The sequence below is a fragment of the Hippoglossus hippoglossus genome, chromosome 8 (assembly GCF_009819705.1).
Source record: "Hippoglossus hippoglossus isolate fHipHip1 chromosome 8, fHipHip1.pri, whole genome shotgun sequence".
Classification (NCBI taxonomy): Eukaryota; Metazoa; Chordata; class Actinopteri; order Pleuronectiformes; family Pleuronectidae; genus Hippoglossus; species Hippoglossus hippoglossus.
The window spans coordinates 20,665,517-20,693,208 of NC_047158.1; the positions used below are offsets into that span (position 1 = coordinate 20,665,517).

A 27,692-nucleotide genomic window follows, 5' to 3' on the forward strand; every position below is an offset into this window, starting at 1 on the left:
TTTTCTCCTTTTTTTAATAATTGCATTTTATTAATTGAAAACAAAAAACAAAAAAACAAAAAAAACAAATGCAAATAAAACAAAAAAAAAATAGAGCAAAAAACAAAAAAACCGTATCATTAGGTAAGACAAGGCGAGAGACATTTAAATAAGAAGAGTTCCACGTTGGTGAGGACAAAGGTGAAGGCGGGTGGATGTAGGAGAGAGGGGGGGGGGGGGGGACAGGCTGGATTATGTACACGGTTTCTCACTGCAGGACTGGCAAGCCCCGTAAAGGGAGGGGTTGGAGGGGGGGGGGGGGGGCTCAAAGTAGCAGGTCGGAGACACTGAAAACACCAGAGAGAAAGGCACTATCCAGAGAGAACAAGAAAAACACAAACACAGTAAACAAACACACACGGGACCAGGAGTTTAACGTTGGACGAAAAAAAATAAAATTAAAAAAAAAAGTGCTTGACCACACGTTGGACAAAGAAACGAAAAAACAAAAACAAAAAAAGGGAAAAAATCTTTTACATTATTTAAGCTGATCTCTCAACTTTGAGCATAAAAGACAATCTCTCAGTTTTCTGGACTGTTGTGCCAGCTGCACATCTGCACTGGTGATTTACACAATGTGATTATCCAAACTCTGCCTCGTCGCTACGTGCACGTGTATCGAGGAGGAGAGCGTCTGCATGCATGTAATGAACGTGTTTGAATACGCATGTTTAACTACCTGTACATCCACCGCTCTCTCTCTCGTCTCTCTATAAGTGAATATCGACAACATTACTGCCTCGGCATGTCTCCTCATTTTGAAATCCCTTGCGTGGTTGTGTAGTTCAGTTCTCAGACCTCGCTTCCCTCATGTTAATGTCTGTGGACGCAGTCAGCTACATTCACTGCCCAGGTAAAAATGGCTGCAATAAATACATTGGCTTTGAAAAGGTGGCTGACCTTTACACAGGGCTTTGTAATACGACAGCTCTTGCAGCATTCGTGGCTCTACCCGCTGGTCGACGTTAGCTTCCCGATGGGGGTTCGTCTCTTCTAAGGTTTCTCCGCATTAACGTTGACTTTTTTTTTCTCGTTTGCATTACAGACACGAGAGAAACCTTTTCCTTCTCAAGTGGAACTCGTGACCCCGTACATATCATGCTGTGTTATCTGAGAGCCCTCAGATAGATTCAGAACAAACAGAAAGGAAACACTGACATCTCAGCACATTCTAGAGCTACTAGGTCTTATCCAGACTAACAGAGGATTGAACATAATTTACAAATGAAAAAAACAAACAAAAACAATTTGATGAGAGGTAAAACAGACAAACACATACAAATATATAATATATATTCTTAAAAAATGGATTCTCTCTATAGTTGATTTATTTATACAGCCAATGGCTGATGTACAATGCTCACGTGCCAATGAACTTAAACATGGAAACTTGCTGTACTGTAGATGGCATCATTTCTTTTTCCTCTCTTCTTTTTTGTACAATTTTTTAAAAACCATTTCTTCTTTTTTATATTTTTATTGACTTTTTTCTTTAAAACAGAGTTAGGATTTTTTCGGTAGGCATTTCATTTAGGAGATTAAAACAACATGCGGCAAAGGAAGAGAAGAAGAAAAACACAAAAAAGAAAAAAAGGCAGAATGTTAAGAAGTTTAGGAGAAGACGGAAGCAGCCGTGGTCGGAGCGGTAGAATCGTTTGGTTATCTTCATGGTTGGTGCAACTACTCTTTAGTTTCTCTGCGTCTCGATTTCCCCCAAAGACGGTTCGATCCCTCGCCGCGGCGCTCGCTGGGGCGGTGAACATTCTCAGCACAAGTAAAAGTTGATTTTTTGCTCAGCTGCCACCCGCACAGCGACGCCCACGACAGCACTACTCCCGTTTTAATATCTCTCTCTCTCTCTCTCTTTCAGTTGTTTGCTCTTCCTGTCTGCTCCCGATATCGTGGAATGGCCGAGAGGGGTGGAGGGGTGGTTTGGGGGTGGGGGGGGGAATGATGGGGTGGCTGATGAAGAACGATGACGATGATGATGATGATGATGATGGTGGTGGTGGTGGTGATGGTTGCCGTGTTGTGGTTGTGGTGGTTGTTGTTGTTGTTGTTGTTGTTTACATGGTCTGACTGTTTACATGTTCCGATTGACAGGCGTGACGTAGTTGCGGGGGAACATGCCCGTTTGGCCGTGGCAGCCTCCTTTCCACCAGTTGGGGTCGGAGTTGTCCAGGACTTGGATGAAGTCGCCGCGCCGGAAGCCCAGCTCCCCTTCCTCCTGGGGGTCGAAGTCAAAGAGCGCCTGCACGTACGTGGGATGCTGTGAGGAGGAGGAGAGAGGAGAGAGGAGAGGCTGTAGAGCCGGTCGGCAAAGTCATGATACAAATCAAGGTTCAACAAACACAGCAACTCAAACATTCACAACAGATTTATCACTTATCAGGGAGTTTGTTATTGAGATACATCTGTTTTTCTTTCCTCTTGTGTGTTTTGTAGGTTTTTAGTGAGTGTAAAAGTTAAAACACTGAAGTCACGTTAGCAGTTTAGCGGAATTACACAAAAACTACTGAGCTGATTCTATTAAAACTCGGAGGAAGGGTGGAGTACAGGCGCTGGAAGAACCCATTCACTTGTGTAGTGGATTCAATTAAGGGGGCAGAGCCAGGATTAGTTTCCCCTCACTCTCTTTAACATGAAAAATGAAATGAGAGAGACATGAAAACAGGGGGAGGGAGTAAAGTAAAGATCCAGAGTGAGCGTCTGGACGAGGAGCTGCTGATTCACGTGTCTTATACATTTCTGTCTTTGTTTATTTGAAGCTTTAATAGTTGAATGTTGAATCCATCCGGTGAATTTATTCTGAACAAATGAGACATTTAACGTTTCTCCTTCATCATTTTCAATTTAGGACAGAATCCATTGTGGGGAGCTGCACTCAGTGTAATGAGAGACGGAGCACTTCAACCAACGACGTTAAAAACAATAGAATTATGTGGTGAGGCTGAAAACCAACATGCTGCAGCATCAAGAGCTTCACTCCCCCACAACCGATGTAGACGAGGGGGAGGGGACGAGGTCGGAAACAAGCACGTATACGTTCTGCTGCGTCACAGTTTATCGTTCTGTAATGAATCCTTATTTCTCTGCTCTTACCTGGGGGACTTGCTCTATGTCTCGCAGAAAGATTTGCTGATTGCGGGAGACGGAGGTGGAGCGGTGGTAGTCCACCAGCTCGTTGAGGGAGTTGAACTTCACCACCCATAGGAAATACTTTCCAGCTCCGTCACGGAGGACCTTGAAGTGCTGGACGTCGTTTCCAAACCTGAGGAAGGTCACAGAGAGGAAAACTGTGAGGTGGGGGGGGATTGTCAACAGTATTTAGAGAAGACAGATTTGAGAAATGTAGTCGAGAACTTGGACATGAAGCTCAAATGAGAGTAATTAAGATCCTTCACATGAAACCTGCTGATGTGTTTGTGGAGGTCAGAATGGAGACGTGTTAAAATAAGAGGACATGATCTCTGCATGTGGCTGATCCCCAACTCATAGAATGATAACTGCCTGACACTGGCCACCAGGGGGCAGCACCGAGGCTCCCCGAGAAAGGGGGAAGTGGCTGTGACTCAGAAGCACCGAGTATGGAAACGTATTAACCTTATGCCGCTGTGAGGAAACGCTCCTCTGATGTACGAGGTATAACGTTGAATTGTATTTATAGAGAACAGGGTGAGTGTGAATCACGCCAACGTCGGTGCGGCGCCGCTTACTTCACGGAGAGAGAGAAGTCCCCCGGTGCACTCTCGCTCTCTCTGATGAGGAAGGCCCCGTCGTGCCTCTGTTTGTTGAGCATCTCCTCTGCTTTGGCTCGAGGAATCTTCCCGAAGAACCACCTGGAGGACGAAACACGAGAGGTGAGAGGTGACGTGGCAGTTTGAGTTAAAATGCTTCATGAAAGAAGAGATAAGTAAAACAACAAATACACATTCAAGTGAATAGAAACATGTGGAAATGGAACAATAAAGTTTTTGTTTCTAGTACTATATATATATATATATATATATATATATATATATATATATATATATATATATATATATATTATTGGAATATAACGAAGTAATAGAACTCAGTTGTGTCAACGCAGGGCTGTGACTTCATTTTTCATTTTATTATTATCAGTGTAATGAAGAAGTCCAGCTCAGCATGAATCGAGCAAGAGGCAACGTGCACCTTTGACTTTAACACCCACAATCACACACACAACCACAGACACACTCGTCTGAGCATGTCGCACTAACGGAAGGTCTGTGGCGAGGGGGCGAGGGGGGGGGTGGCGACCAGTAATAACAGTGTGAACCTAAAAATAAAAAGGTGGATTTCCTGTTGACTGACAGGTTTGAATTAAAGAGAAAAGATTAGATGTGTATTAAGTTAAATTATCCACGAACTGAAGCCGGAGTCAGTTGATCCAGACATTGACTGGATTTGACCGCAGCCCCCGTGGTAAAGTGTTCTTAGTGAGAGAGAGAGAGGGGGGGGGTGTTGATGAGGCTTCATTCAACATGCAACAGGCGCAAAACTGGAAAACAAACCAAAAGAAACAAGAAGAATACAAATATCTCTAAGTCGACGCCGGTGCCGATGAGCTGGGAACAAAAACGTGTGATTTGCGCATCATCCTATGTCCTGTCCCGCCCCCCCCCCCCCCCCCGCTGCTCTACCGAGGCCCCACCCCCTCGCCTGAATGTCCCCGAAACGTTCCTGTTGCTGTAAACGAAACAAGTACGTTAACCTGCACGAACGTAGTTTCACCAAACGCGTCATTATCCACTTGAAAACATTCAGGAAATCGGCAGAAACTGTAACTTCACCCAAACAAAATACTGCAGACATTTTCTAAAGTTCTTGTCTGAAAGGAGCTTAAATATAATCTAACATTTACTCCGACTGGCCTTTGGCTCAGTTTGACCTATAAACCTCCCATGAACTCACCAGGACGTCAGGAGAACATTACACAAGCTGCACTGACCATCCACAAACCAGGAAGTAGACAAGGTCATTAAATAATAACAATGTTCTCCATCTTTTATTCTACAGAGCACCAAAAAAAAAAAAAAACCAGTAAAACTTCAATGTCTACTTCATAATCACCTTTGCAATGGCACCTGTGTATTTTTAGCTGGAGGTGTGCAGCTCCTACGTCACAGAGCGAGACCCCGACAGAGCGAATGTGCGAGCGTGATGAAGATGGACAGAGGGAGGAAGAGGCGAATGGGAGACAAAGCCAGTAAAAGCTCTTTACTTGTGTAAATAATTAAAAAGTACAGTCAGCCCAAAAGATGACATCCAGGCTCTTTTACACGTAGGTGAAAAATCAATAATGAAATGGTCAACTCTCCTAAACCGCTTCGTGTCTGAGCCTGGAAACACAGCAGAGCTGCGCCCTGATTCTCTTGATGGATAAAAGTGATAGTGCAGCAATTAATGGAGCCCAGGAAACGACAGGAATATCATTCTCTCTCTCTCTCTCTCTCTCTCTCACACACTCACACGTTCCCTGTGATGTGAAAGCTCCAGGGCTTCTTCCACACTACGGAGATTTGTTAGAAAACGCATCAACTCCGCTACAGATCCTGGCGTTGCGTGGCTTACTTCGGCATTTTACCAACAACCCAACGCTTCCAGTCCCTTTGGACAGAGATCGTTTTAGTTTGAAAACGCCACTTTCGAAACGTAGTGGTGTGGGAGCCGCCTTATTCGCTTGTCACGCAAAGTTAACGCGTCAGCAACAAACCCACAGCCACTGGTGGGCTGTGGATCTGTGCACATACAGAAAGCACTTGGACTGGGAGGAGAGCAGGCCTGTATTGTGCCCACAGCTGTGTGTGTGTGTGTGTGTCTGCTGGCCTGTGTGGGCGCCGGGCGACACTTCATTGTCACCACATCGGGGGGGGGGGGGGACAAAGGCAAACCCCTGCCACATCATCACCATTACCAGTGTTTCTAGTGCGAGACAGTTTGTATTCAATTCAACATTTAGCAATCTCTCGTTCTGAAGACGAGTAGAAACCCCACGTGTTGCATCACAGTGAATCAGAGAGACATGCACCAGATTCTTCTACTGCACCAACTGACTCACATTGCACTGAACAGTGGGCGGGGACACCGAGGCCATCGGAGCAGAACAGGAGACATTAGAAAAACCTCTCGCTCTCACTAAACACTGAAATGGATCAGGCCTTAGTGGGAATTTGGCCTGAATGCAATTTGACAATAAAAGCGTTTAAGTGGGAAACTCTTCAGATACATGAAGAGTTTGGTTTTGCACGAACGTCGCTGCGTCGACATGTTTACCGGAAAGTAAACAATCAAAAAGACAGGAGGTGTTAGATTAGTTCTTAGCAGGCGAGTTGGGGGGTGAATTCGAACTGGGTGCAGTCATATTTTATTCGTAAGGTAATGCTCTCCCAAGTGTCAGGTTACAAGAAGCCCCTTAAGAGATCTTCTTGTTTTCTCGTGTAGACATTTCATCCTCAAACGCACGATAACGTTTCTGTCCCAACCCGTCCAAGAGGAAACTAGCTGATCCCAGGCCTGTGCAGTGTGAAACCAGCGACTGCTTACAAACAGCACAACACATATTCCTACTAACGTTCATAAAGATCTTGGCCTTGTTTCTTGAGGAATTCCCAAGAAGATTGAAAATGAAAAATGTTTTAAACTCCAAGTTTCAATGAAATTGGTTCAGTGGTTTTTTGCGGTGATGAAAACATTGCTCCCGAGCGAGTAAGTGTTGGCACTTCTCTTCTGCATGTATATTAACTTATAGAGACACTGCATTAAGTATTTAAAGTGCTGATAACGTTATATAAAGGCTGTTAACACCCTTGAGAAGCTACACGATGACACTGATGATGTGAGACGCAGCTGGATATCGATTCCACTATTAACACGTGAGCATTATCAACCACACGGGGACAAAGGGCAGATAAAAAATAAATAAAAATCAACAGCGGTAAAGACGCTAAAGAAAAGAAGGCCCGAGCACAATGACCCTCTGACAGCTCCACAGCTCTGATGCAGGGAGGTCAATATTCAATTAAGAGCAAGGGGCCTCGAGCACATTAATAAAGAGAGAGCTAATCTGGCACTGAGCGCAGGGCCAGAGGTAATGTCCTCTAAGGATTCTGTGAGGCGTCGTCTAAAGTGGTTACACACACACACACACACGCACACACACGCACACACACACAGACACAGACACACACACACACACAGAGGCCAGGGCACTGCAGTCCTATAAGGGTGAACAGGACAGGAGTAGTTTAACCTAATTAACCTCAGAAACTGATGGTTTATGTGTGTTCGATTTTACCATTTTCTTTATTCAGTCGTATGTATAATTATCTTATTAATGTAAATATAAGTGTTGGAAACCTACAGCACGTTTGCTTGTAAATATCTCCTTGTTTCGCTTTATCAGGGGAAATTTATAATTGTTTGACACACACACACAATTTCACAAATACATAAAAACTCTACTTGTAGTAACATGCATGTGTAATACTCACGGATGGGCTTTCATCTCTATGTAATTCTTGGGGATGAAGCCGTCTTTTCCGTTTAGCTCGGCCTTGTACCAGTTCTGATCACACTCTTCATTTAATACCTGGTGTGGACAGAGAGCAGAGGAGAGAGAAGTACTTCAGGTTAGTGCCACACACAAACATTAACAATGGAAAAGCAAGCACCCTCCTAAATATAGCTTTTACGACCATCAATTTCATTTCCTGTGACTTCAGAAGGTGCGTGTTGGAGAACTGCCGAGCAAATATTGAGTAACTTCACAACCGACGGCAGACGAGGCAAATACAACCTGATAAAAAACAACTACCAGTACTTCAGAAGATGAGATTCTAACTGGTTTAAAGAGCAGTTGTGTGTTTGTATGTGACGTGTGCAGCATCAGGCCTCAGTGACACAGCTGTGACTCATGTCTGACAGCTACTGAAGGAGTGGGGGGGTGCCAGTGATGCGTCCATGTGTGTCCAAGTGAATATTAAAAATATCTGTGTGCTGGTAAATCTGAAGGAAATCAACCTTCACGCTACAGCAGCCGCAGAAATGCTTCTCACGAGTTTGGTCTGTTTTAAAAACAATGAGAAATGTTCCTCCAAAGTGAACGTCAGGTCATTGATGCTGTGTTTGGGTTATTAGAAGCCATTAAGACCTTATGTAATATTATATTTCTACTACAACACCTTAACAGTAGGTTTGTTTCTTAAAAGCAAAACACAGCAGATTCAGATAAAGGGACAATAGGGAGGATAAGAAAACTACTTTTCCTAACGGTGCTACACAAACTGTAAAAATCACGGTTGCACTTCTGCTTTTCACCAACAACTTGTCATATTCGGAGGAAAATCCAGCCACAGCTCTGACTCATCCTCAACCCGGCTTTTAAATAAAACACTGAAAAAAGCAGCTAAGGTTCATTTGATAACTTTTATCCAACACCGATCAGCAGATTGTATACAAATCTAAAATGCAAAAGAAAAGATTGTGAGAAACAAGACTTGATGCGTGTCGGACTAAAACAGGTTTTTCTTTATATCCGTCTTTTTTCAAAATCATTATTTTTGTTGCTTCGCTCCGCCGCTCTTCCTAAATTCATAATTTCCCCCCCACCCAACCCGAGGCAGCTGTCCCCTGTGCAGTCGGCCAGCTGTCCTCTAACCCGGCACAAGACTTGGACCGAAAACCTAAATAGGGGCGGGGGTGCGAGTGCCCATCTATGTACAGTGTGTAACTCAGTGGACTTGCAGATATTGGGGTAAACTGTGGTTCACAGAGACGGGAAGAGTCAGACAGGGTTCGTGTGTTTACAAGAGTCAATGCAACGCTGTCAGAGCCAAGACTCAGACAAAGGGCCTGAGCCTCTGGGCTGCGTGTTGACACACCAGACCGACCTTTAAGAGCCGATGCTTTCACAGGGACACTGTTCCAACATTGTGTGGCCTTGTGGCCGGCGGACCGCCGACATGCGAGGCTCCGTCAGCTCATGGTTCGCTGATGGCACGACATGAAAGTTCAGGGCATCAAAGATATTCAAATTCATCCTTCTGGGACCAAGAGCGTTTGTATTAAATAGCGTGGCTACACAAGCTATTGTTTAAGGTTTGTCAAAGAAAGATATGGCGCTTGTATAAAAATTATTTTTCAACTAATTCATCCACACAGCTGTTGAGACATCTCACTGAAAAGCCACAAATTACAGCTTCATGGTGGAGCCAGAGGAAACATCAGGTGATCGTCGGAATCAGGAGAATTTCACGCTAATTCTCATTCATAGCAACATGATGCTCGAATAGCTAAAAAGGTCAAAGGGGGAAAAAACAAACAAGTCAGAACAATAAAATTGTGCCACTCAGCAATCTTGCGTTAACCATTTTACCAACATGCTACAGAAACCACAGCAAAAACTGTGAGGGCCAATGGGAGTGTCGGGCCTGAGCAGTACTAATACTGTGAACTTTAATAACACTCCTCTTTGCAGAACCTAACAAAACATGACCACACTCTCCATATCTTGTACTCTGTGACACATCCCAGCGTTTGTGTTCGCTCTTAGCTGTCGTGCTCTGACACTAAGTACTGACTCACAGGGAATCTAATTTCGAGACGCTAAAACAACGCCCTGGGCTCACAGGCATGAGCAACATGTGACGGTGCGAGTGACTGATTTGCTTGATCCATGTGTGCTTGAGTAAAACAGATTCAGGGAATCGGGCTCACAGCACAGCGTGCCTTGCCCTCAGGCTGCGAGCAGTGCTGAGTGGAAGGAAAGAAAAAAAAAAAAGGTGCTGTGTAAAGTTAGTCAGTGAGAAAGCAGAAACCGCATTTTATCACATATACACAAACACACAAACAAGCCGAGACACTTTCAAACAAACAAAGAGCAGCGAACACTGGAGGAGAACAAGATGCGTGTTGTAGCTGGAAGAGTTGTTAAGAAGTCAGGGAGACAATAGTTCATCCCCACATGTTGGCAAGCATCTACTCCAAACCCCCCCCCCCCCCCCCCAATGCTCCAAAGCACTCTCCATTAAAATAAAGTCATATATTAACGGTCTAACAGTTAACACCCTGAAAAAGATCGGCCTTACACTAATTCACACCGTCCACATTTAACTGATGTCAGTGATAAATAACGCGGCTCTCTCCAGCAGTGACAGAATGTGTCTGGCAGCTCCACGCGCCTCCGGTCCTCGTGAACCCCGGCAACCTGAAATAATTGCCCAGTCTACAAGCGAAGTTAATAATAGAGCACAGCAGGTGCTGCGATATACAGTTCGCCGGAGCTTTATTTCAATTGCTAAGATGCTTAAGTGAATTTTTTCCAGGAGATTCACAAACGGACCACACACTGTATAAACATAAACAATACTACTGACCCTATTATTATTATATTTTGATGATGTTTACATGAGTTACTTGTATTAACATGTGACAAAGCAATGTCTGAAGTTACATCCCTCTCGTTTACAGTCTAACCCAGGATGTGCAACGTGGAGCTGTTGGTAACTGTCGTATTTTTGATGTTGCTAAATGCTGTGAAAACTCCCAAAGCACGTTATGATTGAGACGTAAACAATCTGCAAGTCGGGATTACATAAACATGAACCTTCAACATCCCAGTGCATGATAACACTCACACAGTCAAATGAAACTAATCGGGGGTGTCACATGTTGCGGTGTTTACATAAACTCTTTTGTTGTTGTGGGACGACGACTCAGATGACAACAAGGCAAAGTGTTGCATGGCTCTTGAGGATCCATTAAAACAAACAAAAGAAACCTCAGGATGAAGATGTGAATCTCAAGCTCGATACAGAAAAATATGCAATGTTGCACAACGAGCATCTTATAAAAAATAATGCACAAAAACATGTTGTCGTCTTTTACACAAAACAGAACTTGTGACCAGAGTGTTGATAACCACATCGTGAATAACGCTGATGTGAATAAAAGATTCTGCTTTGTCTCTCGCGCCATCATAAAAAACACCAAACTATGAGAGTGTCATGTTTTCACTGTTGTGGTGCAGCAACTTGAAGTCTCCCCCTGGACAGTGTCAGATGTGAACAGCATCGAAGCAGTGGGACACTTTGTGAAACATGTTTCAGTTCAGAGGATCGTCACTGAGTCTGTGCAGCCGTTCAGCTCATGTGCGACTCAATCAACATGATACACGATGTTGGTTTAATCCACAGAGAAAAGGTGAGTGTAAAAACAAGGATTCACAGTTTTACGTCAGATTATAAACCTTGGATCCGAGCTGTCGCTAGGCAACCGGCAGAGTTACCGTGTCGGGGCGAAACAGTTTCCCTGCGTTTCTGGTATTTGAACAAAGCGAAGCTAACCGGCTGCAGCCTCATGTTTGCCGTACAGAAACGAAACTGCTGTTGATCTTCTCACCAAACTGCAATAAGTGAGTCAGTGGATTTCCCAGAGTGTAAAAACATTTGCTTTGAGTCAAGTTCAACTTCTTCTGAATCTGCATGTCCGATGAGACACAAACCCCTGACAACTGAGTCACGTGGTCTTTTCAAGCTCTGAGACATTTGCTCAGCTTGTAAAAGATAAACACCGTCGGCCTGGATATTAAAATAGTGAAAGATTGTACACTTTGAAAATACATCACATTAAACGGTCGCGTTATGTCCTCGGAGCGACATTTGAACTCGCTTACATCTCACGACTCTCAAAAGTGAAACAATGGCAGCTCATGAGGAAAAGCAGAAATAAAATATTTGCTTGGCTGGCAGTTTTTTTTATTTTTTTTATAAACCATACAGAAAGGAGACAACCGCAGCTTTGTGTGAGACTGAGCTCCGTCCCTTTGTTCCCAGCTGAGCCAGCATTGTGCTGCTGCACTTCTGTGGATGACAGACATTCCCCCTCTCTCTCTCTCATTTTTTTTTTTGTCTTTTTAATCTGATTGAGCCACAATAGTTGTAAGAGTTGGTATTTGAGAGGCTAAGGTTCAGGCCGTGGATTATCTCCTCCACAGCTGCCACTGCAGACGGCCTCCCCCTCTTTCTTTCACTTTCTCTCTCACACACACACACACACACACACACACACACACACACACACACACACACACACACACACACACACACACACACACACACACACACACACACACACACACACACACACACACACACACACACACACACACACACACACACACAAGACAAAGCACTTCCACTCCACAAACCCGTGTGTGACGCTCAACATGTGTAGATGTCACGGACATGTTTATTTATTCGGTACATCTCTATAAAACCCACAGAATTACACAACATCTTGAGTTTCAACGTCAGTAATAATCTTCCCAGGGCTGCGTTGTCTTCGCAGTGGAGAGATTTATTTAATCAGATGTGGGGAAACCGACGCAACATAATAGGATTTCTGTTCTTCTCTTCTCTGTCATGAAATGAAAAGTCAAGAAGGCGACTTGCATCCTATAATCATGTCAAAGGATTTTTGTTGTTTACATGAACAGACATTATGACTAAAGGAGAGGAGTTGGTTTCAGCGTGTGACCTTTAGTGTTGGGTCAGTACAGGACGTGTGTGGGGTAAATATCTGAATTAATGCTGATACCAAAGCAGAGCAAACACAGATTAAGTTGGAAGTGAAGAGATTAAATAAAAATCCCTAATTTCCTATTCCTGTCACTTAAACCTAAATGTCACCTAGTAAATCCTTTACAAAATAAGTATGTTGAAAGAAATAACCATACTCAAAAGGTAATAACATGAAGTGAACGTACGGCTGCTTCTAAACACAAGACGGAGGTGGAAAGTGAAGTCCAGCGAGAGACAGTAGGGTCAGAGAAAACAAGATGCTAAATAAACCACATGTCTGCTCAGTCCACACGGGATTGTAATAAATCAGCAGCAGGGATTACCCTGGAGTGTGAGTTAATCTCAGCGTGCGGCCAGTCAGCCAGATACAAAGATAGACGGGCTAAAGCTTCATCGGACCCTCAGAGGCCAAAGCTGGTTGGCTCTGCCATTTTTAATAAACCTGGTCGTGCTCCTTTCTGCTTATTTGCTCTGCAGGTGGAAATAATGACAACATTAAAACGCTGCTTGGTTTTCTAATGGGATCACAGAAAATGGTCAATTACAAGAGTGTACCTGGAAAATGAAAAGATTCTAAGAAGAGTCCAAGCAAAGAGGAAATACAGACAGAGGATGACACCGCAGATCTTTAATTCTTAACCAAAAATGCTGTCGTATGTTACAAAATACAAACCCCAGTTCCACAGAATGAGACAGATTGAGTAAGGAAGTGGTTTCTTGTAAGTGCTGCCCTCTAAATAACATATTTGCATTTGCCTACATCAAAATTTCCCCTCAGTTCATGTGCAGACACTGACTAGAGAAGAGGAGGAACTATTAAAATATAAGAAATAGTCCGATAAAGTTAGTCCTAAACATGAGATGTTAGCAGACAATACAGGGGTATCAGGCGGGACTAGATCCAAGTACATGCCTGACCGTGTGTGTGTGTGTGTGTGTGTGTGTGTGTGTGTGTGTGTGTGTGTGTGTGTGTGTGTGTGTGTGTGTGTGTGTGTGTACCAACTGTGTGGCTTTCCAGCAGGAATGGAATTTGAGGCCTGGTATTTTGACATACAGGCAGCTGGGGGTGAACCACACTGAGGCACCAGATCTTACACAGAGGAGAAACTGATCCCCCCCCCCGAACAGTGCAGTTTACAGGACAGTACACAGACGCTGTGGGATCACGTCTTTGGAGAAAGTGGGTGATGCTGGTGTTAAAAACCCTCAGCGTGTTATCACAAAGGATAAATAATTACATTACTCCAGACCAGGGCTGAGGAACCCTCTGGCATCTGGGTCGTAACACAATAGTTTGATACAAGGTGCTATGAAATATGTTTAAAGATATGTTTGAGCAAGTTGTTTTAAAACCAGCTGCAAGTACCATCATCATCACTATCACCTGACATCAGACGTCCAGCCAAGGAGGAGCAGTTCCAGGAACCACATTAGAGAGGTTAGTGAGACGTGTTCAATAATTTAATATTACCCCTGAAGGATGGTATTAAAAATGGAAATAGCCCTTTACGGGAAAAAGGTTCCCGTCCCTGCTCAGGACGGAGGATGTGGAGAGAGACGGATTTAAATATCACAGCAGGTTCTGGGGGTGAGATGAGTGTAAGACCCAGACAAGCCCAGTTTTTGCTTTGTTTAGAATAACAGTGTTAGAAAAACCCATAAAAGCCGTTAAAACGAGTTTGACCTCTTTAGCTCCCAGCAGGGAGGCTGCAGACTTACACGGGGACGGGTCAGAGCCGGGGAGGCAACGAGTGCCACCCTGATGCAGAAGAACACAGGAGATTACACTGGATTCTGGCAAATAAAAAGATTATAACATTGGTCTAATTAAAGTAATGCTCGAGGCCATTAGCACGAGGGGAATCTCCTTCATGTAGCACGTGGAGCAGCGATTGTAGCTTCAAACAAACAACACCTCCCATCCAGGGATTAAAGTCGCTGTTGGACAACCGGCAAAAGAAACAACATCCCCACAGCTGGAGACACAAGACATACGTGAACCATACAGACGGTTTAAATCAGTCTGATATTGATTTAATAATTGGAAGTCTTCTTAAATTAACAAAACTTAACAATTTGATACTGATGCCTTTGATTTGTTTTTCCTTCCCTTTTAGTTCCCACCAAAATAAAAAATTTCTTGAATAATTTGAATTCTGCTGAATTGGCTGATTGTTTCAGCGAGTCGTATCAAAGAGTAACCCAGAGTGGGGGGGGGGGGGGGGCGTTGCATGAAGTTGCCAACATCCTTTGGATTAATGTGTCCAGGATGCAAAAGTTAGTGATGGGGGGGTAGAATAATGCAGCAGGCAAACTCTAACAGTGGAAGTATGATAACTGATATGGAAGGATAAGTTTGGCTTAGCCCGGCTCCTCTCAACATCAATTTGACTCAGGCAGCTGGGTAGAGGGGGGGTGCTCCTCTCTGACATGATGCTGTTGTTTATCACAGCTTGAATTCTCAGCACAGTTTACGTTGGTGATGCCCTCTGATGACTCCGGCTTAAAAACGCGACAAAATCTGCTGTGCAGTAAACAGATGTGACAGCTTAGAAAAGTGTGTGTGTTTAGGAATAACTCTTGAAGTGATATGTAGGATTGAGGACGTGTTTGTGTCCGAGCTTCAGCAGCTGTTGTTGGAGCAGCAAACATCCACCACTGGCAAACTACAAAAAGGCGGCGTCAGCCAAAGGTTGAGAATCAATCACGTCATGGAACATAGATCATTAGAGCCGTGTCAATCGTGTATTTTTAATTTATTAAACATGACACAAATCAGACTATCTTTCACTTTTATGCTGAGTGGGAGCTACAGCTGAGCAGAGAGAAGGAAGCCACAAGAGAGAGAATGATAACTTTTGGTTTAAATACAGCTGTCAGTGTCTTTATGGCACATCAGGAGGGATGAGAAGGAGTGAGGCCTAATTACAGCGCTCTGACTCACACTCTTACACTACAGAGAGTTGGAGCAGTGAGAAGAGAAGCAGATGGAGCCGGAGAGGAGGTAAAAAAATAAATAAGACGCAAAACAGTGACAGAAGCTGCGAGAGAGGGGGAAGGAGGGAGAGATCAGAGGAAGGAGACAGTGGACCACTGAAGAATCACAATCCTTGTGATCAGCTTAGGAAAACTCCTCAAGGGCAAATAACATAAAATGAGGGCATCTCTTTTTCAGAGCAGCCAAACTCGCTATGTTTTATTCTGCAGCATGCACCGGCCTCCATCTGCGGTAGCTGACTAACTGAATGCCTTTTTGTGATGCCCCATCAATCCACTGAAAGGGAAAGCTGATTTTTCATTCCCACTCTGCAAAGCTTCTTCTTTGTTCCCATTACATGTACCTGCATCTAAAATATTGTTTTCTATTGTAAAGAAACTAGCACAGCCAACACAAAAAGAATAATAAAGGTTTAATCTTTGTTCTGATGGTTGTTTTTGACTGTGAGAGACGCACAGACTGGACATAGTCTGAGTGACATCAATTGAGATGTTTATGTCCACGTGTGGCGATCAAAGACACAGAGCTGTCCTAATTCCTGCTTCAGACGGCTGATGATTACATGAGCTGCACAATTCGCCTGCAGTTAATTTCAGAATTAGACTGTGTCTACGGTGCCTGCATCCGTCTACAGGGGCACATAACACGGTTTCACAATCTCATAGCTTGCGGCAAATCTGCCTTGGACGGTTCAGATATCATGGTTGATAATCGAAATCTCTATTCTACCCAGAACCACGCTGTCGAACTCGATGCTGCCCTAAAAAAAAAAAACTCTGTGTTGTGTCTACGTGCTCAAAAATGCAATCGGATAAGAGGCTAGACTATGATGATCAATACGTCCATTAATTGTCTGTTATAAAACATCTACAGGCTGTTCCTGAGCAAAGACACTCACTGGATCTGGCAACGTGTGAGCAAGCAAGGAGCAGAAATAGAGGGAGCGAGAGAGTATCAATTTAAGAGGGCAGCTTTCAACCCCAGCTCCAGCACGGGCGTGAGTGCTGACACATTAAACCTTGCCCAGCTGGGCAGCTATTAGACCAGAGTGGGTAGTTGCTGGGACAAATCAGTGTCAGCCAGCTAGGCCTGCTGCCATATGTCGACTTGGAACATTTTCTTAGAATTCATAGACGTAAAAATAAGCCAACAACGAGAGGGGAGAAAGGCCAAAATGGTCACTGCAAACACACTTCTTTCCATTACTAAGCTAAGGCAATATTTGCAGTTCCATCTTCCATTGGCGCTGCAAACAACACGCCTGCAGGTGACCATGTCTGCTCTTCAGAAGAAGACCACGACCGTCCTCTTAGCTCTCACACTGTTTTGGCTGCTACTGTTTTACGAAGGAAAATCAATGTAAGAGCTCAGTAAAGTGTAAACAAGAAAAGCAACACCAGTACGATTGGAATACGAGCTCAGGTATAGTATAAACTTCTGTTGGGAGGGATGGCCGTAGTGTTGCTTCCATACAAGGTTAGTAATGTGATTAGAACTTCGAAAGCAGATAGGGTTGCATTCGTTGTGTTGAGAAATCACATTCTGAAGCACAATTAAGAGAGTGTTTCTTTGTGGGCCATGGCCTTTAGCTATATTCCATAACAAGTCCCTCGAAAAAAAAGTAGTTTTCTTACATTAACAATGTCACACAGTTTTAATTACACAAGGAAGACGAGAGAGGAAAAAAGAGCCGGAACACTTATCTGAGCTTTCTCCCCAGAGATTCAGCTTTTAATTAGAAAACAGCCTGTTCCTATGCAAATGTGAGCCGAACACACGCAGTCTCTTGGACTCCAGTGAGATCCTACGAGGCCTTTGGCAGCGTAAGTAGGGTGAGTCGCCACTTTATCAAAGAAGTGCACGATGAGCAACCTAGCAGCGATTTATTGCCCCCCCCCCACCAGCAGTCATCTGTACGGTTGCTTCACAGAGCCAGCCAAGGAATCCACAAGAAAACCACAGCTGACTGGGACCTCGAGTGTTCGGGAAGGAAAGGGAATCAAAAAGCTGAAATTTGGATCCGGAGCTCAGCCCCTAATGACGGCTTACGAGTTTGTTGGGATTTAAGACATTCAAGCGTCACAAGGAAGCGCCGATACAACTCTTCAGTGGTCAAGTGGACGGGGAAGGGAAATCAATACGTAAGCACTAATAGGCAATGAGGGAGCCATTAATCAGGGGAGGGTGGTGGACCTTCAGAGATAGTGTTAGAGTAACGAGGCTAAAAGCTCTTTCCTCTTCTATAACACGACCCAGAGAGAGGTACAAGAAGATGTCACAAGGAGAGTCTAAAAAAAGACCCTTTCTAGGTGAAGTGGATTTCTAAATGTCTGTGTCACAACGGTCTGTGCATCTGTGTGCAACTCCAGTGCTGTGGAAATGTATTGTTTTTTTGTGGGCAACTCTGCATCGAACATAATCGATTCAAGTTTCCCCGCTACGTTCGTTGTTTTAGCGACGTTCCACTGCTGCAAAATTAAAACCAGTGCTGATCCAGGATCAGGACAGACGCACGTTAAAAGGTCCGGCCGTCTTTTACCGTGTCAGAGTCTCCTGCCTCAGTGTCCTCCCTCCACTCTCCTGCTCACTTTACACATTTACAATAAACACTAGTTATTAGGAACTGAACCCTACTGAAGTTTACTTTGTGTTTCGCTTTAGAGTTCATGAGACACGGATGTAAACAAAACATGTGCGCACGATGTTCAACACGAGACGCGCACAGTCAGGACATCAGGGTTAAAGTGACCGGAACGATCCAGATTCATGATGCGACATAATCGATTAATAACTAAACACATGTGATTGTCAGTTTGTGTGTGAGGAGCGACAGAGAAGGGGCAGACACACACACATAAATATACACACACGCACACACTCCTGCAGATTATCACACAACACACTTCATTGTTGCAGAAGAAGCGACCCCCCCCCCCCCCCTTTATCCAGGAACATGAATATGAATTCAGACGTTTTTTTATAAAGATCAGCTCTAAGTGTGAGTGATTAGAAAAGAGCAGAGGAGCAGAATCTCTTGTTGACCAGCGGAGTAAAACACCTCGATGCTGAACACTGTTATAAACTGTTGTCTGATTTATGAATTGAAAACCTTATTTTGTAAATTACAGCACACTTATAACAGTCTAAAATACTTTACAGCACAAATCAGGAGGCTGGTGAAGATGCACAGCGATGACAAAATAAATCATGTATAGAAATTAAATTCTTTGATGCATCAGTTATCGTTTTATCATCGAATCGCAGCCCTCTGAATCGGAGTCGAGTCGTGAGGGGCTTAGAGATTCCCACCCCTCGCTGCGGTGGGGTAGATGCACAGTGTGCGAGTTGCTGGAGTTTGCAGTGGAGACACAGGAAGTTGCCGGGGGTTGGAAGACACGTCAAACAGGATGTGAAAACAGCTACGCTGTGGCGTTAATGTAAGCGCACACACACACACACACACACACTAATACTGGTTCAGACTAGACAACTGTACTGCAGATACTAAGCCCAAGTTGACTGTGGGCTCCCACACGGCTGGAGGCAGTGTGAATGAACTTCTACAAGTTCCTTCTCAATGAAAAATACTTTCTTCCACATTCAGTTGAAAAGCTTGTCTGAACCAGGAAATTTACTTTGGAAAAATACCTGAAATTGGTCTGATGAGCCAAAAAGAAATCGCTCCCAACAAACCTGTTAATCATTCAGCAGCGTTCAATTTCTAACACTCATTGGCCCTGTCTGCTAAAATCTCACAAGCTGAATGGTAGCTACTTAGAAACTCCTTCAAATGCACAGTGATTCTTTGTTTTTTTATCTCCGAGATATAATTTTTAATTTCTCACTGTAATAATAACTGACATTTATTGAGGGGACATTTTGCCTCACATAATGACCAGTGAGTGGCTTAATGTTCCCCAGAGTGTCCGGTCTAACACTGATCTATTGTAAAGCTCCGTCACTTTGACTTTATGGCTTTTTCCTTTCTGATTTATGTCCGCAGTATAATGTTGATATAGTGAACGGGACTTGAGCAGAGTTCAAATAGGAAAACACTTTGAATCTGGAGACAACAGTTTGCAGAAGTGACGGAGTGGAAAGGCGGATCTTACACGAAGCTCCGTGGTCAGGGTTCAAAGATCTGCTGATGGGAGCTAATTCTGCCAGCTAGCAGGGCTGTTAATCTTTATTTATTTAAGGAGGAAATGAGAACAAGTGCACAGGACAATGACCAGCGTCGACTGTGGCCTCCACACGCCGGCTGCTTCGCCTCTAGATCTGTTTTACAGACACAGTGGCACAGTCTGGGCTGGTCATCGCAGTCATGTGAACGGTCTGAAGCAGCAGAAAGAGAAAATATAGAAATAGCTTTGAAAACAGCTGATTTGATTATAACACTGGTCAAACAACTATGTGGTCTGTAACGGGCCCGTTTAGATATAGCTGGTTGAGTTGGATTAAATCTGAAACCTTACACTAGCTCTTGTGACATGGTCGTTGTGTATTTGAGCGGGAGACGGCTGCGGATATGATGAAGGATGATGGTTCAGCCCTTATTGATTTTTATACTGTCATCCTCGTCTGTTTAAATGCTTCAATCACAGATTCTAAGTAATGTTAAAAAGCGTATGCACATGCCTCAGGTTCTACAAAACGAACCAAACCCACAACTTAAAAACTGAGCCCAGAATACAGGTACATTTAAAAGATAAATGTTCTTATTTCTTATCTAAATTTCAAACAGCAAATATATCTCTAGTTTCAGATCACGAGAGAAGTTGAAACAGTTGAACTTCTTGGAACTGGCTGTAAAGATAAAACAGGAAGGTGCTGGCAGCTCTGTGTGCGACTGACAGATAAGGAGCAAAAAAGCAACATGTGTAATAAAAGTAGTCACTTAATTATAACAGCAGAGACACTGCATTAAACTTTAATGGTTCCGACGTGCTCAGCGTCTGTCGTATGAAGGAGGACTGGAGGGGGGACGGGTTATAAAGTGACAGGAGCGCTGCGCTACTCATGAGCTGGCACATGAGAGACCTAAATGCCGGTGTGAGACTCAGGGCTGCAAATTAGAGGGGAGCCTTGTCTGGTCAACCAGCTGTGAGTCACAGAGACACACTGCCGGCCCCCACAGGTGTGGAACCTGATTACTGAACGTCTCGGGGACAGTAGACAATATGGGATCTTTTAACTGATGCAGATTACGGGGGCCGCGTCTCATTTCAGGGGCCACGTCCTTCAGAGGCTGCATTTGAAGACAGTTTGTGTCACAGTGGCAAAACTAGACTGTCCCATCCCAGGATTCATTGCGGTTCTGGAGAAAGCGAGCAAAAAAAGTTTGATGCTTACACTTTTATTGTAAGTTCGTTTGAGTGTCTTGAACTAAATCTAACAGCCACTGTGCGTGTTAAAAATCCAAGGGGCATTAATACGTTCTCGTTGTGTCTAACTGCCGCTCTGTTGCTTGGCGCCAGCGGTAAAGGGGGGGGGGGGGGGGGGGGGGGGGGGCGAGATGGTGACACAAATCACGGCAGACAGTCTCCTTTCCTTTTGGGATTCCCAGTCTACGTGTCTTACGATGGCTGCCTCCTTCATGGGCCACGTAGACCACATCCTCTGATGGAGGTGGCCCCCTTCATCGGGACACAGCCAAAGTAAAACAATCACTACTGCAAAGACAAATAGAAAACAAAAGGAAATTCTCTAGTAGATCACAAGACGTGACATTGCATTTACATATATAATGATTAAAAAGTTATTTTCATTTCCTTACTGGCAGACTTTTAGATAAGTGATTAAAAAAAAGGCCCTTTCCTGAAAGCAGTAGCTTTGTGGCAACAAGCCAGAGCTGGAGGTGCCTAATATTTGGCCTTGAACACAGTGAATTCTGTTGAGTCTCTCAGACTTAAACTAAATGTACTGCTCACGCCGATCATACTTCCTACACAGTCTCATGAAAGGTCCCGACCACACTGGCTTCCCTTCATCTGCGTTCACCCAATGAATAATCATCCCGTGCAGTTCACATTCACATGCGTGATGATGATAGTGTGAAATACAATCAGTAAAACAGATCAGCCTGTATGTCGACAGCAACACAGGCCGCCATCTCCCACTGATACTGGAACTAGTGAGAAGTTAAGGATGCTACATACAAGCAAAGCCTGAACACAGGCCGGCTCTCTCATGAGAGGGAGCCTTTGTCCCGGGAGCAGAGCTGTTTAGTATTAGTATCAGCAGACAGATAGCACTGGTGATGGAGGCAAAAGAAGCCACAAGGAAGCACACTCCACCTCAGAGAGGTTCTTCTTTACACGCACTTCTCTAAATACTTGTGCAGCATGTTGTACGGCACAGGGTAAAGTGTACATGGAAAAAGACAAACGGAAACTGTGCCAAAAGATATTTTGAGCACGTTATTATTCATGGTGGTGTTGCCAACTAAGAGAACAATTGGTTATGTTACAGGAGCTATTATGTAACCAAATATTAACCTGGTATACAAAGCAGAAGGCAAAGAGCAAAGAGATAGAGAGAGAGAGAGCGTGATGTTGTAGTTTTACTACTCGTGTTCTTTGGAAATAATTAAAACAAGGCAAAGGCTTCATCAGAATCACAGCGAACACCAGACAAGCCATAGCCAAACTCTGCACAATTGGTACCCTGACTATGCATGAGCTCATTTTCACTTCTTTCGAAACCAGGATGTTGTAATTTTAAGAGAGAAATTATCACTATAATGATTTGGCGCTCTTAAGTAGCTGCAAATTTACCATTTTCTTGGTGACATCCTGGCGATACATGAAATAACTGTTACCAAGCAAACCAACAGACTCATCTGCAGCCTTCTAGTCCCGTTTAAACTAACATCGAATTGGGGTTCAACCTGTGTAGCAGGAGGTTTCAGTAAATGACACGAGCCTGTTTCCATCCTGTTTCTCAGAAATTACCTGAGGGGGAAACATTCAGACTTGAGAACTAATGTATGAGCACAGCAAAGAGGAATAAAAGAGGAGAACAGGATAAAGAGGATGAAAGAAGAGAGGGGGGGGATGGTCTCTGACAAACATCGTGCTACTTCAGTCTAAAATAGTGAACTGCTCCTGTGGGCAAAGCAGCCAACAAATGATTCAGATGAAATGTGGACGGCGCTCGAGGCAACACTGATGCAGGCTTTTCTTTCCACGTTTCAAATTCAGGTTCTCTGGGCAGAAATAACCTGCAAAGCATTTTTTGTATCTTTAAGATTGTTCACTCACGTATTCAGCCCACTGGCTTTGGTCAAATATGTTGGGCATTATATTATCATCTCATTTTGAAGCCACTTTGTGTAGAAGATGTGGGCATCAGAGAGAACTGTCTGTTAACATGGTATTACATGGTGTTAACATGGTGTGCCAGCTTGGGTGTTTGAGGTGGATTATAGACCCTGTTCAGATCTGTATCTACAATCCGTCTGTGGTGGACAGCTCTGAGTTGGTGAGTGTGGCCACGTTCTTATAACAGTGCGAGTGTCAATGTGTCCCTGGGCCACATATACGAAGGACGGCTACTCAGCTGACAGTCCTCTGACCCGCTTCACTAGGTCCCATACATTGAATTATCTATGGCCACTGCCACAATATTGATTGACTGGTCTAAACACAAACACCCTTTGGTCTGATGTCATCATTGTTTCTTTGAATAGAGAGCAGGGAAGTTAAATTAGATCACAACTCGTCCCTGGAGTCACATGTGGAGACGCATTTTAAACGTCAGGTTGTGACTGACAAACTTAAGAAGTAATTGTGTATCGCATTGCTTAGTGTCGTTTTTTTTTACTTCAGGCCTAGAAGCAAAGTCGATCTTCACACATATGACTGAATACGAAGAATGAAGAGGAATAATGAGGTTTCACATAACACCATCCTCGTGTTTTCTATGCAGCCAGACACACTCTGCAAAACAGAGCTACAAACTAAAAGCATTTTGCAAGGACGGAAACAAATTGAGAAATTGAGAGCAACAATATGCAAAAAATATGGGGAACTGAGAATTTTTCGATTTAGACGACGCAGAACATTTTCTCAAAATAATGTTCAGTTAAATAGAAATTACGCAGGCACCAAAAGGCACAGCTCATCTCATCTCTAATGACGTCAATTAAAGGAGGGAGGGTGGGGGGGGCTGTGGTATTTCCCATTAACATGGAGGCTGGAACTCTGCCATCTGGTAAAAAGCTAGAGATCTTTCCATCAAGAGAACTGGCCACTGGAATCAGGGGGAGAGTACAGTACTTACTTTTTTCATATGCAAATTTAATAAGAACTCATTTAGCTCAGTGTTTCCTGAGCCCACTTCTCTCCTCTCGCTCTAGGCACCCCCCCCCGCTGAGATAAGAAGTCTTTTCAAAACTCCCTTCTGAAATCTCTTATTCAGGGAAAATACAGCACTCATCCCCTGAGCAGCCAACTCTCTCACACACACACACACACACACCACACACAACACACACACACACCACACACACACACACACACACACACACACACACACACACACACACACACACACACACACACACACACACACACACACACCACACAACACACACACACACACACAACACAATTATAAGGCTGTATATAAAAACAATAAAAAACAATTGTGCACACTACTCTATTATCCAGTATTAATGGCATGTGGCAATACTAATACTATAATTGACTGTTTAAGAAGTATTATTAAACAGTAGTAAATACAAATGATGTGTTTCTTATAGTTGTGTATTATCAAAGGGTCTTTTAAAAGTAAAGATATTTAGTTGGATTACATTTTCTTAAAAAGATAAAAGTTTATTTCTTTTTAATACACTCCTGCCTTTACACCCAGCCCTTTACGACTAGGACTTGAAACAAGAGGGATTATGGACGATTGCATTTAAACCCAACGAGAATCATTGTGCAGTGAAAATTGCAGAATGTACTTTCTAACTTCTTAGCTTCCTCTTCGGGGTCAGAGAAATGACATAAACGCTTTTCGTGCAACAGGAAAGTAAGGCTTTGAATAAGCTTCTCATGCCGGAGGATATAGACCAGGGTTTTTCACAGAGAGCACTTTAAATAGTTCATAATGGAAACAAATCCTTACAAAAAACCTTGCAGTGTTTTTGACTCTTAAAAACCACGGTGCCTTAGCATTGCTAGGAGAATACTTTGCTATATTCCAATGGACCTGAGCATCTAGGCCCCAGATTCTGTCGTTCTGATGCCTCTATTAATAACCATGTGCACCGTCACATCATGCAGCAGTGCGTTTTGTGTTTTAAGACCAATCTGAGCTGAATGGTGTTTTCTTTTCTTTTTCAAATGTGGGTTCAGTGGTAAGGCAAGTGTCTGATGATTTAAAATACTTCTCATTATAAGATATAGTCTTGAACACTGCTGCTTCATCGTGGTGGTGGTGGTGGTGGCTTCAAATCGTACAGTTTCTTTTTTGATAAAACATGGGCATAACTGGTTAAACTGCAACTGTTGCTAGGGTTTTTTATATAAAAAAAAAAGACAGATGTAAGAAATCAAACAGGAAGTAAACCCCAACAGCAAGAATATATGTTCAAGCACTTCATGCCGTTATGAGTAATACAGACCAGGCCCAAAAACTGAATACTCAAACAGTTGTCACTTACTTTAAGGACTTCTTCCTCCGCGTTTGAAACTAAGCTCGTCTTCAGCGGTGGGCTTTGAAATCGTATGTGGCGATGGCCTCCATGGTCGTTGTCACTTGCCGTCAAAACTGCTGGTTGTGGCTGCAGGTTTAAGGAACCGAGTAAAAAATAAAAACGCGTATCCAGGCGCCTGTGGCCAGATGCTTCTCTCCCGAGTCTCTCCTCCCGTCTATGACCCGCTCCTTTAGGGCTTAGACCTCACATACAGGTCACAGTATGGCACCTGCAAGAAACAATGTGAAAGTCAATCAGGAATAGCTAAAACTGTTTGGTTAGTTATCTCCACCATGGAGGGTCATGTTTTTTTTTAACCCCTGTCTGTTAATCTGATGCTTTGTTTGTGTGTTTTGTAATCAGGATTATATACGAAACTCAGTGGTGGATGGTGCAGATCAAGCATCTTTCACCCACGTGTATTGACATTGTGAAATTTTCTACAGAAACAATGCAGCAATCTCGTAGAGTGTGGACACCCATGACCAAGTGGAAATTTGGTGTGGATACAGATCATGATTCAGATTGTGGTTTACTTCTAAACTGGTTTACTGGTTTCTCACACTGGCACCGGCCCGTAATCACCAAAAACACTTGAATCTCGTTGTTGACATCTCCGCCGGTGTCATCCACCTCTTTTTCATTCTGAGATATTGGTATTCTTTTGTTTTGGTCAGTTTGGCGTCTGTCACAGTTTTAAAAATGGCAGAGTTTATTCTAGGAGGCTGGAAAGGAGGATGTCTGCAGCAGATGACTCGGACAACTGCGTTTATCACATCCAGCCCCTCCGGGTTTGATTACAGGAGATTATCAGGAGTCCAGTGCACGTATGAGGCGATGAGATGAGAAAATATCAAAACATCCAGCATCCAGAACACACGTACTGAAGGCAGGATGATATGAAAAGTCAGGTTGTGGCCTGTGGTTGCTGCAGAATCAGGATCAACGATGACACCAAAAGTTCCCCAACAAGCAGCCTCGGCTCCCGCAGACTTTCCCAGTGAAACCAGCAGAGGTTAAAACCAGCAGCCCGTTTTAACTGGAGCCGCCAGTGACACATCGGGCTCAACCTGCCAGTCGCCGAGTTAAATGGATGAAGCTGCGTTATCCCATTAAGTTGTTTGCTAACATGCCACCGCGCTGCAGCTCTGATGGGGTTTTTCACGCTAATACGAGCGGTAAGGCCATTAAACCTGACAGCACAACACAAACACAACACTTCTGATTGTGTGTCTGTAATCGCCACAGCTGGAAACGTGTGACTCCGTGTTGACAGGGACACACAAAACAGCCCACGAGCATTCAACCCGCTGCTGTAAACAGAAGCTGGTCGCTGACAGGAGACGGTGTAAAATAAAGAAAAGGGGAAGCTCGGGGGCTGTCGAACCCTGACAATTACTTTATCCACCGCGATCCCTTGACCCCCGACCCGCTGCTACACACACCCCCCACCCCGCATCCGGCACCTAACCCCGTTCCCCAGGCCCCCCGAACCCGGCTTATGTCACCACATTTACACCCCCGGGAAGTTGGAGGAGAATCGATCCGGGGCAAACAGACTGCGCCCAGCGTCCCTGAGCGCCGGAGCTAGCATACCGGCTAACAGGCTACAGGCTAACAATAACTGCGACGGGGGTGGGGTGGTGGTGGTGGTGGTGGGGGGGGGGTTACGACTATTAAACTTAACCCGCCGATTAGATGCCGACAGTCCGGGGGTGGAGATGACACCTCCAGGAGCCCGGGGGCCACTTTAAAAGTCACCGCCGGATGTGTGGGGTCCGCCCGCGGCCTGCTAGCTGGCTTTCACGCCCGCCGAACGCGAAAAGGAAGAAAACACCTTTTTTTTTTTTCTCTCTCTCTCTCGCTCCTCGTAGCGCGAGCTGCTGTTCGCTAGCGCGGTTAGCCCGCAGCTAGCTCCGGCTAATGTTCCAGGAGCAGCGCAACTTTTTTTTTTTTTTTTTTTTTTAACGTGACGGGGGAAAGCGAGAGCGGAAACTCACCACTCGAGCCGTTCCGTGTGTCCGCTGCCCCCGTTACGACCGGGACGAGAAAAAAAAACCCCTCTCTGGCGTGGCTATCCGCTCCCGTGTGCCCTGGAGAGCAGCTAACGGCGTCGGTCTGGTGTCGCTTCCACCCCGTCCGAGGAGCCTGGATGTAGCTGTTAGCATAAGGGCTGACTGCGACGTTTGTTTCCGCTTCCTTCCACCAGCAGCGTCCGCCTCGTAGGGAGGGAGGGTCCGCGCTGCCGCCGCTGTGAGTGGAGCGGCCCCCTGTCAGTCAAACGCACCGCTGTCACCTAATCATCCAATCATCCGTTCATCTAATTATCTAATTATCTAATTAT

At 44.3% G+C, this 27,692-nt stretch overlaps 1 protein-coding gene across 2 annotated transcripts; it reads right to left on the reverse strand.

The window, feature by feature from the left end:
* On the reverse strand, positions 1-27,565 carry grb2b (growth factor receptor-bound protein 2b). Of its 2 annotated transcripts, none has more exons than XM_034593472.1 (6): positions 27,349-27,565; positions 25,316-25,577; positions 7,560-7,657; positions 3,756-3,878; positions 3,142-3,310; positions 1-2,341 (listed from the first exon to the last, which is right to left on the reverse strand). In XM_034593472.1, exons 3-6 carry the CDS (start codon positions 7,571-7,573, stop codon positions 2,123-2,125), a joined length of 525 nt encoding a protein of 174 aa, XP_034449363.1. In that variant the 5' UTR covers positions 7,574-7,657; positions 25,316-25,577; positions 27,349-27,565; the 3' UTR covers positions 1-2,122. The 2 variants fall into 2 exon arrangements, with proteins under 2 accessions (XP_034449363.1, XP_034449365.1); XM_034593474.1 differs by having other exon boundaries at positions 1-2,308; positions 27,349-27,532.
* Positions 27,566-27,692: the final 127 nt, after the last annotated feature.